Genomic DNA, 12,896 nt, shown 5'->3' on the forward strand with positions numbered 1-12,896 from the left:
TGACGTAGGTGAAACTTCGTAGATTCAGGGTAAAGCGACGCCTGGTGAATGGGGCGCTGACAAAGGCTTAGTACAGACTAATTAGGAAGATGGGAGTGTAGTCAATTCTCTCTTGTCGGTCTCGAACTAGCTCGAGCTGTAAGTCTCTGCGTAGCATTACGAAGTATAGGTAGTGTCATTCTTATGGAATATATCACTTATAAACTTATGGTTAGACGTAAAGTGTAAGTGTAAGTGGTATGATTATTGAACGATTTTATATTTTAGACAAGTACAAAAGTTTGAGATTACCGAGTTATATTTATTTATTCATTTTGGTATTTCTTTCAGGGACTTATTGCCAACAACGAGAAGTAGAAGCCATAAGTGAGGGTGTGGAAGAAGATGAAGGTACGTCATCAGTTACTCAGCGAGAACTGTCTAATAATTTTTATAAATTAAGGAAAATTCACTTTTGGGGTTTTATTTAAGGTTGTTGCTGTTGCGAACCCGGTCATTTACCTCATTTACTCTCCGTAAATGCCGCGTTTAATCAAAGATGGCTGGCGTGGGAAGTTACGGCCATAAAGTATATTCTCGAAGGTTACAGTATCAGCGAGAACAGCGCCCTTTCCATGCTGCAAGTGTATGATCTAAGGAAGGCTCTAGTTACTTACTATATAAAAGTAAGTTCAACTAATGTTTCTCACTTATTAAATTTAAAAAGAAAGTGACTTAAGAGTAACACTCCAAGTTTAAAAATTAAATTTAATTAAAATTAAAAACACGTACGCATTCTCATTGGCTAATAGGTTATCTACCCATGACGTAGGGCTACAATTCCCCCCTTTGCCATTAGCCCGCCCTAGATGGCGCCCCGTTTAAGGGTCAAACGGTAGTCAAGTTTTCGGGGGAGTGATATATCCATACGTAGTCGTATTTAATCCAAGCTTCCTTCTCACTTGTTTAATCTGCACTAAGCCTTTGACAACGCCAAACAAAGGTTTCTTTTTAACAGAATCTGTGTCCTAAGTCACTTCATGACAAGCTCTTAGTAACCAGTGACAAACTTATGGAACATATCTTATAAGACATATTTTCATTCGATTATTTCAAGAATTACAAATCTTCTTGAAAAAGGTCATAGGGGTGTGGCTAAAAGGCATTGGCGGGTGGGCGTGTTAAAGTTATTTGAAAAGCGTCATGAAAGAAGCTTAGATCGTTTAATTTCAAAAACTACCACTTCATGGAATTGACGTGCTATCTCGCGAAAACAATTAAGGGCTAGGTGTCCAGTGGATTCTTTGTATATTGGCGTCATGTGGTGCCTGTGACGTATTTCAAGTAATTTTTACCCACCCGCCGTAATCAATAGAGAGTTTTCAGATGGGATAGTAGTGCGTCACACCCTCCCAAGTCTTACCGCTTTTTTGGTAGCCATATTGGGACAGGTGGTCTCAGCTTCATTCCCACCAATATGGCAGCGTAAATTATGTCACGAGACTCAGCTCCTCCTCCAACTGAAAGCTCTCTATACTCTTTTACACGACTTAAGGCCCTTTCAGACGATCCAACTTTTTGACTCATCTTGATGGGTCAACTTAAGTTGAATGAAGTAGTTGGATAGTGTGATTAGACGCTGGATGAGTTGGCTAGGAAAAATTGGATCAGTGATCCAATTTTTGCTGACTCAACTTTTTAAGTTAATTACTTCAGCTTATCAAAATGAATTACAAAAAAAACGTTTTTCGCGGGTTATTTCGTAAGTGCCAAGGTAGGTGGAGCTTAAAAACTTCCATTTGGCGGTAAAAGATTAGTCGTGTGAATATAGAAAGGATTTACTTCACTTTTCCCTTGAAAAGTTGGGCAAGTTGATACAACTTTTTGACCCATCGAGCTGAGTCAAAAAGTTGCATCGTCTGAAAGAGCCTTAAAATCTCGAGATTTAAATCCTGAACATGAGCGCCATCTTTCGTCTGTTGGCAGCACGTGCAAAGCTACATTACATAGAGACCTAGCTTTACGCGTGCTGACAACCGATATTGTAACAGAGTATATACAGAATAAGCTGTCGTTCGAGATACGGAGTTGCCTATCTTATAGCGTGAAAACAAATTTCCTCACGCACATCTTTTATCCATTGACATAACATTTTTTGTTCATGTCTCGTTTCAGAGCTTAGTGTTTTACACAATAACATCAGAGCGACTCGAAGAGTGGATGAATTCTGAGGCTATTCAGGAAGCTTTAAAGGGAACTAATGAGAAGACGTTTGTTGATCTCGACCCAATTTTCAATATGAATATTGACGAAGATTTTGATTTTTGCGCCTCGGGCGTCACTCGTAATAGTTTCTGTAATACTTACCTCGAATGGATTCAGTATTGCGCCGCTCAGAAGGAAAAGGTACGTCACTTTGCCGCCAAATCTTTCTTAAAATATTGATTATTATCGATTATTATCGAAGGAATGATTTAACGATTCGTTCTAGCCATTGAAGAGTGAGAGAGATTCTCCTTTGGTGTCTATGTGTTTTGCCTTAAGCCTCCTAGCAAGAAGAGCTTTAGGGACTGCGTCTCACAACACTTTTGCCAGGTTTGATATGTTTCAACGTTTTAATGTGTGTGACTTAAAATTGTAGTATTCTACTTTAGGGCGTGCGCGTATTTTATATATTATTAGGCAATAGTTTGAATAAACTTAACCACGCCTTATTGTTTATTAGTCAGTGGGTATGAGCCCCTATTCACTTTTTAGCCATTAGTTCCCGTGCACTCTTTGTTATTAGGGAATAAGCTCATGCACACTCTTCGTTATTTGGCAATGGGCTCGTGCACATTCTTCGTTATTTGGCAATGGGCTCGTGCACACTCTTCGTTATTAGCCAATGGGCTCGTGCACACTCTTCGTTATTTGCCAATGGGCTCGTGCACACTCTTCGTTATTTGCCAATGGGCTCGTGCACACTCTTCGTTATTTGCCAATGGGCTCGTGCACACTCTTCGTTATTTGCCAATGGGCTCGTGCACACTCTTCGTTATTTGGCAATGTGCTCGTGCATCCAGCACAAGTTTACACCATAATCTTTTAGGGGAGAGTGTGATGGAGTAGAATGTTGCTGGGCCATGCGCAGTAATGAACGTCTCCCAGAATATTTCGCGCACTCGCCGCACTCTCTTCTCCTAGGCGTAATATACCTAAGTTGTGTCCAGCATCTGAAATGCTTACGAGCATGCACACCTTCATTATGTCTGTTTAGTAAAATTCGCCTCGCTGTATTTAATTTTAATTTTAATAATTTGAAATAGTCCATAAACTCGCTCCAGTTATCTCAAACTTATGAAGTAGGCCTAATTTTGATCTTACTTATTTCAATTAGTGTGGATTTTCTCCTTGGTGGTTTGCACGCGTTATTCAAAGGAGACATCCGCATTACGTCACCAAGAGATGAGTGGGTTTTTCAAGACATGGATCTCCTGAAAAAAGTTGTTGTTCCTAGCGTTCGAATGGCCCTGAAACTTCACCAGGTACGTCTTTGTTTTGGCGTTTGTGTCCAAAAACTTCCTCCAAGTGGCGAATGTTAATTTTGAAGTTGCGTTTAGGATCATTTTACAAGTCCTGATGAGTATGAAGATCCCGCTTCGTTGTACGAAGCCATTACCAAATACGGAAGTTCCATGGTTATCTCGCACGAAGCTGATCCGGCGTGGCGCAACGCTGTCTTATCTAATGTGCCTTCACTTTTAGCTCTACGCCATGTCATCGAAGATGGTGCTGACGAGTACAAAATAATCATGTTGAACAAAAGGTTCCTCAGCTTTCGGGTTATCAAGGTAAGACATTACGGGGCTGATTGTTCCGTATCGACCACCTCTTTTATTACAAAATAATTAACATTTAAGCAAGTTGACTTTTCTTACGAACTCCAGTTTTGGCTTGGCGAAGCTTGAGGCATTTGTGGGCGGGATTTATACGTCCATGTATAAATCCCGCCCACTAGCCTTTGCCAAGCCAAACCTGGAGCTCAGGAGGAAAGTCCTCTTGTAGGGGATCCACAGGAGCCGCGCTATGCTTTAATTAGTCTTAAACATGACGCGGACAGGGCCCCCAGATGTCCTATAATAGAGCTATTTCAATTTGGGGGGAAAGGAGAGCTTTTGAGGCGGGGTTTCGCCAGTCCCCGCCTAGGCGCCATGTTGTGCGGGAAATTTAGCATAGAGTTCTTCAGCGGCCTGCACGGAGGGAGGGTGAAAACCGGCTCCGTTTATTGGCAGGCCCTACTGTGACGTTTCCCCCCCCCCCTTCAACTGATATAGCTCTATTCCTATAAAATCCTATAATTTTGACTAAAATCGCCAAAAATCCTATAATTTTGAAATTGTGGGCGAATTTTAAGCAACCCTTCGGTTAAACCAGGGCTCGGGTCGAAAAAAATATCACACATTGAGTATGGTTTCCCTAGTATTGTAGCTTAACTTGTTAAAAATAGCTCGGTATATCCCCGTATCTCTTGTTGAACCAGAGTTACGAGCCTCCAAAGTATAGTGTAATGCTATTCCTATGGATGGGGTACGTTTTTGAACATTTTGCTTAATTACTCGGCCCCTGTTTGTCGTAGTCCTACGTTTTTAGTATGGTTGGATGGGGGGCAAATTGGACTATAACATACTCAAAGGGCATCCCCGTATCTCTAGTAGAAACAGAGTTATGAGCCTCCGAAGTTGGGTGTAATGCTATTCCTATGGAGGGTATGTTTTCGAACATTTTTCTTAATTTCTTGGCCCCTGTTTGTCGTAGTCCAACGTTTTTAGTATGGTTGGATGGGGGCAAATAGGACTATAACATAATCAAAGGGCATCCCCGTATCAGCTGGGGTCCTGCGAGGTCTACCGCGCCATCCGCCATTGCTTTAGTGGCGTCTGCTAAATCGAACCTTTTCGCGTTATTTCAGGTTAATAAAGAGTGTGTTCGAGGCTTATGGGCTGGCCAACAACAAGAACTAGTTTATCTTCGAAACCGTAATCCCGAACGTGGAAGTATTCAAAATGCCAAACAGGCACTTAGGAATATAATCAACTCATCGTGCGATCAACCAATTGGCTATCCCATCTACGTTTCACCACTAACTACGTCCTACGCGGAAACGAGCAAAGACCTTTGTAGAATAATAGGTGGCCCTATTAGTTTCGCTACCTTCAAAACAGCCATTATTAACAGTTGGAACAGGTCAGTTAGAACTGTCTTTAAATTATTGTATTTTCCATTAGGGTGATCCGAGCCGCTCCGAGACGGAGACACGCGTCTTAAATCGTTTTCCATTAAGGTCACCCGAGGTCGCTACCTATTCTCTTGTCACGTTATTGCTCTAGCTCAGAGGACCTGGTCTAGGTGCTCGCATTGAAAGAGAAAAATTTTTTCAGAGCTGGTTTGTGACGTTATCAGGCGCTCCATTTTGGTCGCTCCGTCTCTAGAGTTGGGATCAATCCGGGAGCAAACCGGGAGGGAGCGAATGGGTCAATGTAAGACGCGCCTCCGTCTCGGAGCAGCTCGTTTTTTCCAATGAAAAACGATTTTTTTTTTTTTTTTTGGAGTTCTCCGGGAGCGCTCGGATCATCTCTAAGAAAAACGCTATTAAATCGTTTTCCATTAAGGTCACCCGAGATCGTTCCGTATTCTCTTGACACGTTATTGCTCTAGCTCAGAGGACCTGGTCTAGGTGCTGCCAATGAAAGACGAAAGGTTTTTCAGAGCGATTTTGTGACGTCATCAGGCGCTTGATTTTGATCTCTCGTGATCCGAGCGATCCGAAACAAATTATTCTTTCAATGGGAAAAAAACGAGCTGCTCCGAGACGGAGGCGCGTCTTCCATTGGCGAAGTCGTTACCTCGCGGTTTGCTCCTGGATTGATCCCAATCGCTCCGTCTCGCGTCAGAGTGACAGAAATAGAGCGCCTGATGACGTCACAAAACTGCTGTGGAAAAACTTTTGTCTTTCATTGGGAGCAGCTGGATCCAGTAATCCGAGCTAGAAAATACGGAGCGCTCTCGGGCGACCCCTATGGAGAAACGCTATAAAAGACGCAAGATCTTACTCATATTGGTATTTTACTATTGTTTGTTATTAACTCAATTGTAGATTGAGGCGACGTTGCGGAGAAGGATGTTCAAGTGGTGGTACCGCTGGTCAAGAGGAAAGTGCCGATCATGATGGGGTTTGCGTTCCAATGGAAAACTTAGGAGGTGGTCATAGAGGTATGTCTTGTTTCATTTTTAAAATTGTTGTAAGAATCATTACGCAAATCGAATTATTCGATTCAAACGGTTAACAGTTCACCTCTACAGGGTTCATACAAACCTGGAAAAATGCGGGAAATAAATAGTTGACAAAAACCTCAGGGAAATTTCGAATTTTTAGTAAAATTCAGGGAAATTTAGAATTTTTAGTAAAATTCAGGGAAATTTAGAATTTTTTAGTAAAATTCAGGGAAATTTAGAATTTTTTTAGTAAAATTCAGGGAAATTTAGAATTTTTAGAAAAATTCAGGGAAATTTAGAATTTTTAGAAAAATTCAGGGAAATTTAGAATTTTTAGAAAAATTCAGGGAAATTTAGAATTTTTTAGTAAAATTCAGGGAAATTTAGAATTTTTAGTAAAATTCAGGGAAATTTAGAATTTTTAGTAAAATTCAGGGAAATTTAGAATTTTTTAGTAAAATTCAGGGAAATTTAGAATTTTTTTTAGTAAAATTCAGGGAAATTTAGAATTTTTAGTAAAATTCAGGGAAATTTAGAATTTTTTAGTAAAATTCAGGGAAATTTAGAATTTTTTAGTAAAATTCAGGGAAATTTAGAATTTTTAGAAAAATTCAGGGAAATTTAGAATTTTTAGAAAAATTCAGGGAAATTTAGAATTTTTTAGTAAAATTCAGGGAAATTTAGAATTTTTAGTAAAATTCAGGGAAATTTAGAATTTTTATCAAAATTCAGGGAAATTTAGAATTTTTATCAAAATTCAGGGAAATTTAGAATTTTTATCAAAATTCAGGGAAATTTAGAATTTTTATTAAAATTCAGGGAAATTTAGAATTTTTATCAAAATTCAGGGAAATTTAGAATTTTTATCAAAATTCAGGGAAATTTAGAATTTTTATTAAAATTCAGGGAAATTTATAATTTTTATTAAAATTCAGGGAAATTTAGAATTTTTAGTAAAATTCAGGGAAATTTAGAATTTTTAGTAAAATTCAGGGAAATTTAGAATTTTTATCAAAATTCAGGGAAATTTAGAATTTTTAGTAAAATTCAGGGAAATTTAGAATTTTTATTAAAATTCAGGGAAATTTAGAATTTTTATTAAAATTCAGGGAAATTTAGAATTTTTATTAAAATTCAGGGAAATTTAGAATTTTTTGTAAAATTCAGGGAAATTTAGAATTTTTAGAAACAATCACGGAAATTTTGAATTTTTAGTAAAATTCAGGGAAATTTTGAATTTTTAGTAAAATTCAGGGAAATTTTGAATTTTTAGTAAAATTCAGGGAAATTTTGAATTTTTAGTAAAATTCAGGGAAATTTGGAATTTTTAGTAAAATTCAGGGAAATTTGGAATTTTTAGTAAAATTCAGGGAAATTTGGAATTTTTAGTAAAATTCAGGGAAATTTGGAATTTTTAGTAAAATTCAGGGAAATTTGGAATTTTTAGTAAAATTCAGGGAAATTTGGAATTTTTAGTAAAATTCAGGGAAATTTGGAATTTTTAGTAAAATTCAGGGAAATTTGGGAAATTTAGAATTTTTAGAAAAATTCAGGGAAATTTAGAATTTTTAGTAAAATTCAGGGAAATTTAGAATTTTTATTAAAATTCAGGGAAATTTAGAATTTTTAGAAAAATTCAGGGAAATTTAGAATTTTTAGAAAAATTCAGGGAAATTTAGAATTTTTAGAAAAATTCAGGGAAATTTAGAATTTTTTAGTAAAATTCAGGGAAATTTAGAATTTTTAGTAAAATTCAGGGAAATTTAGAATTTTTAGTAAAATTCAGGGAAATTTAGAATTTTTTAGTAAAATTCAGGGAAATTTAGAATTTTTTTTAGTAAAATTCAGGGAAATTTAGAATTTTTAGTAAAATTCAGGGAAATTTAGAATTTTTTAGTAAAATTCAGGGAAATTTAGAATTTTTAGAAAAATTCAGGGAAATTTAGAATTTTTAGAAAAATTCAGGGAAATTTAGAATTTTTTAGTAAAATTCAGGGAAATTTAGAATTTTTAGTAAAATTCAGGGAAATTTAGAATTTTTATCAAAATTCAGGGAAATTTAGAATTTTTATCAAAATTCAGGGAAATTTAGAATTTTTATCAAAATTCAGGGAAATTTAGAATTTTTATTAAAATTCAGGGAAATTTAGAATTTTTATCAAAATTCAGGGAAATTTAGAATTTTTATCAAAATTCAGGGAAATTTAGAATTTTTATTAAAATTCAGGGAAATTTATAATTTTTATTAAAATTCAGGGAAATTTAGAATTTTTAGTAAAATTCAGGGAAATTTAGAATTTTTATCAAAATTCAGGGAAATTTAGAATTTTTATCAAAATTCAGGGAAATTTAGAATTTTTAGTAAAATTCAGGGAAATTTAGAATTTTTATTAAAATTCAGGGAAATTTAGAATTTTTATTAAAATTCAGGGAAATTTAGAATTTTTATTAAAATTCAGGGAAATTTAGAATTTTTTGTAAAATTCAGGGAAATTTAGAATTTTTAGAAACAATCACGGAAATTTTGAATTTTTAGTAAAATTCAGGGAAATTTTGAATTTTTAGTAAAATTCAGGGAAATTTTGAATTTTTAGTAAAATTCAGGGAAATTTGGAATTTTTAGTAAAATTCAGGGAAATTTGGAATTTTTAGTAAAATTCAGGGAAATTTGGAATTTTTAGTAAAATTCAGGGAAATTTGGAATTTTTAGTAAAATTCAGGGAAATTTGGAATTTTTAGTAAAATTCAGGGAAATTTGGAATTTTTAGTAAAATTCAGGGAAATTTGGGAAATTTAGAATTTTTAGAAAAATTCAGGGAAATTTAGAATTTTTAGTAAAATTCAGGGAAATTTAGAATTTTTATTAAAATTCAGGGAAATTTAGAATTTTTAGTAAAATTCAGGGAAATTTAGAATTTTTTGTAAAATTCAGGGAAATTTAGAATTTTTAGAAACAATCACGGAAATTTGGAATTTTTAGTAAAATTCAGGAAAATTTGGAATTTTTAGTAAAATTCAGGGAAATTTGGAATTTTTAGTAAAATTCAGGGAAATTTGGAATTTTTAGTAAAATTCAGGGAAATTTGGAATTTTTAGTAAAATTCAGGGAAATTTGGAATTTTTAGTAAAATTCAGGGAAATTTGGAATTTTTAGTAAAATTCAGGGAAATTTGGAATTTTTAGTAAAATTCAGGGAAATTTGGAATTTTTAGTAAAATTCAGGGAAATTTGGAATTTTTAGTAAAATTCAGGGAAATTTGGAATTTTTAGTAAAATTCAGGGAAATTTGGAATTTTTAGTAAAATTCAGGGAAATTTGGAATTTTTAGTAAAATTCAGGGAAATTTGGAATTTTTAGTAAAATTCAGGGAAATTTGGAATTTTTAGTAAAATTCAGGGAAATTTGGAATTTTTAGTAAAATTCAGGGAAATTTAGGAAATTTGGAATTTTTAGTAAAATTTAGGGAAATTAGGGAAATTTAGAATTTTTAGAAAAATTTAGGGAAATCAGGGAAATTTAGAATTTTTAGTAAAATTTAGGGAAATCAGGGAAATTTAGAATTTTTAGTAAAATTTAGGGAAATCAGGGAACTTTGTGTCAAACAGGGGCCGAGTAATTAAGCAAAATGTTCGTGAACATTCCCTCCATAGGATTAACATTACACTATACTTGGAGGCTCGTAACTTTGGTTATATTAGAGATATGGGGATGTCCTTTGAGTATGTTGTAGTCCAATTTGCCCCCCCCCTCCTTCGTTAACATTTGCTCCATAGGAGACTCCATATATGGGAAAAATCTGGAAAATTCAGGGAAGTATATGGGGAAAAACCTCATGGAAATTTGTTTTCCAAAAGTTGTACGAACCCTACCTCTAGTTATATATCTAACAATGATACTCCTGAAGAGTTGGTAAAATTTACGCATACACTGCCGTTCTTGGCTCTTTCAGGAAGTCAGTCTGCTGATGGTGGAAGTAGCAGCGACACGGCTGCGGGGCGATGCAACAGTTCCGGTGGAGGTGGAGGTGGTGGTGGACGCGTAAGCGCCGCTAGTAGTATCGGTCGCGGTAGCACCGTAAGTAGCTTAGGAAGAAACAGTGTCAGTTTTACGAGGACTAGTTCCGGGAACGTGGCTATTATGGCAAATTCCAATTTACTCCCCATTTTGCCTCCACCCATGATTCCATCTTCCAAAGGGACGACTGGTACCGCTAACGCCGCCGCCGCAGCCACTCTAGTCAATTTAAACGTTTTACGAACATTTCCCAGCGAAGTCATTTCGCTAACGCTTATGTCCAGTGGGTCCAGCGGGGTCAGTGCCAGTGCCAGTGCCGCCGCCAATAACAATAATAACGATTCGGTTAATAGCGACGGTAACGGAGTATCGGCTAACGTTACTAACGCCACCTTGGTGTCTGATAACTCGGAAACATCGAATTGCGACGCGTCTGACGTCAAGGGAGTTCCTGTTTAAGTGTATTAATTCATTTCAATTAAGATAAAATAAGGTTTAATTGCCTTTTTTATTTTATTATTTACAAATATATAATTTAATTGTTTATTACGAACAAGGAACGATTTACGTAGAATTTAAAATTGATTTAAAATTGGGTGAACGATGAAACGTGGACCGTGTTTAAGCTAGAGAGGACATTGTATTTAATAGCGGGCGTACGTGCGGCGCTTGTGGAATATTCATACGTGAAATTAAGCTGATAATTTTAACTTATAAATAAATTTAAAAGGATCAAAATTATTATATAATAAATCTCAATCGCAGCTTCCAAGCTTACTTACACTGTATTGTAATTAATTAATATATTTGAAAGACAAAGCCAGTTACAGAAGCTTTGAAAAATTTGAGAAGAGAAACTATGAAGTCTTACAATAATTTTTCGTTTTTTTTTTATTTTATTTTTATTTTTTCATTTTTTTAAATTTTTTTTTTATTTTTTTTTTTTAATTTTTTTCTTTTTTTTTAAAAAAAATTTTTTTTTAATTTTTTTTTTTTAATTTTTTTTTTATTTTTTTTTTTTAATTTTTTTTTTTTTAATTTTTTTTTTAAATTTTTTTTTTTTAATTTTTCTTTATTTTTTTTTTAATTTATTTTATTATTTTTTTTTTTTTTTAAGTATATCAAGTAGCATTTGAAAGGTTTTAGTTTTGCGTAAGTGCACTTTTTAAGATGCAGAAAGCCGAAGCGTATCAATGCATTATCATAAAAGAAAGTAGCATTTTAACAAGTAAGGTTGCGCATTAGTATAGTTGAATATGTGGTAAAGATTATGGCACCATATTGCGATGGAAACTGACTAAATTATAATTTAAAGGCCCGGGAAAGTAAGTAACACTTTGTTTTTGTGATTTTAAAAAAAAATTGTTAACACGTTCAAAAATCAATTCTTATAAGGAAAACCGCGTGTAATTAGGTGCAGTATAGTTATTTTTTAATGATTAAACGAAATTGCAATTTTAGAAGTTCAGTTTTCTAGGGTTAAACGTCAAGGTCGGCAGTTTCCGAGAGTCAGAATTGACTAAAAAATGTTCAGTGAAAATTTCAATGCCTTGCGCTATAAACCCACACTTTTTTTGACAGTAAATTAAAATAAACGAAACTGAATCGACGAAATACATAAATCAGCAAAACTCAATCCAATCTTTAATAATGTACACCGGTTTACGATAGATTTTATCGCGCTAGGTTTTAGGCGCTACTATCCTTTACAGGTACGCTTGTTTTTAAGTAGTCACACGCCAAATTTGTATTGCCTTGATAGAACGTAAGTAATAACAAAGAACTTACCATCAAAAACATTTTTTTTTTAATGAATGGCAGTTTTAAAACTCAATAAACCCTTTAAAGAAGCGAAACGTTAAAAAATGCGTACAGCGCTAAATGGAAAACCGCTCAATTATCAGGAGAAAACGTGACAGATTCGGAAGTTAAGTTAAAATCCATGGGCAAGCTGATGATTCAACTGAAAAAAAAAGAAATGTATCAAAAGTTCATATTCATAATAACGAAAAGTATATTTCATTGAAGCTTCCTCTCGCCATGTAATATGAGAAACTCCCCATTACCTCTCAGAATAGTGTCGACCCCCCTCTGCACCTCAAGCAACTTACCACAGGGAACAATCCGTGAACAGGCTCATAAAGTAGTACCAAGAATCGCCAACCATACAGTACTATTTTCTATTAACCTTTGACCTCAAAAAAGCTCTCCTCTGATTGGTTGGTTCGTGTAGAGGTTGAGAGAAGGGTCCTTCTGCACCTTAAGCACCTTACCACAGGGAACAAGCCGTGAATAGGCTCATAAAGTAGTAGTAGTACCAAGAATTGACGTTTGCATCGCCAACCATAGAGTACTATTTTCTATTAACCTTTGACCTCAAAATAGCTCTCCTCTGTTTGGTTGGTTCCTGTAGAGGTTGAGAGAAGGGTCTTTCTGCACCTTAAGCACCTTACCACAGGGAACAAGCCGTAAATAGGCTCATAAAGTAGTACAATGAATTGACGTTTGCATCGCCATCATAGAGTACTATTTTCTATAGACCTTTGACCTCAAAAAAGCTCTCCTCTGATTGGTTGGTTCCTGTAGAGGTTGAGAGAAGGGCCTTTCTGCACCTTAAGCACCTTATACAGGGAACAAGCCATGAATAG

At 35.1% G+C, this 12,896-nt stretch overlaps 1 protein-coding gene across 5 annotated transcripts in view; it reads left to right on the forward strand.

The window, feature by feature from the left end:
* The window catches only part of LOC149588803 (pecanex-like protein 1), a 62,249-nt gene extending 51,224 nt beyond the window's left edge, over positions 1-11,025 (forward strand). For all 5 annotated transcript variants that reach the window (XM_089862045.1, XM_089862041.1, XM_089862043.1 and 2 more), the window contains 9 exons: positions 331-390; positions 472-665; positions 2,155-2,385; positions 2,471-2,574; positions 3,359-3,506; positions 3,582-3,812; positions 4,931-5,205; positions 6,116-6,231; positions 10,184-11,025. In XM_089862045.1, the coding sequence (XP_089718171.1) occupies positions 331-390; positions 472-665; positions 2,155-2,385; positions 2,471-2,574; positions 3,359-3,506; positions 3,582-3,812; positions 4,931-5,205; positions 6,116-6,231; positions 10,184-10,707 (1,883 nt within the window). In that variant the 3' untranslated portion in view covers positions 10,708-11,025. The remainder of the gene's footprint in view (positions 1-330; positions 391-471; positions 666-2,154; positions 2,386-2,470; positions 2,575-3,358; positions 3,507-3,581; positions 3,813-4,930; positions 5,206-6,115; positions 6,232-10,183) is intronic.
* The last annotated feature ends 1,871 nt before the right edge of the window (positions 11,026-12,896 follow it).

Source organism: Phalangium opilio, unplaced genomic scaffold, assembly GCF_054372755.1.
Source record: "Phalangium opilio isolate 3A_F unplaced genomic scaffold, DU_Popi_V2 ptg000537l_1, whole genome shotgun sequence".
In the NCBI taxonomy this organism is placed as follows: domain Eukaryota; kingdom Metazoa; phylum Arthropoda; class Arachnida; order Opiliones; family Phalangiidae; genus Phalangium; species Phalangium opilio.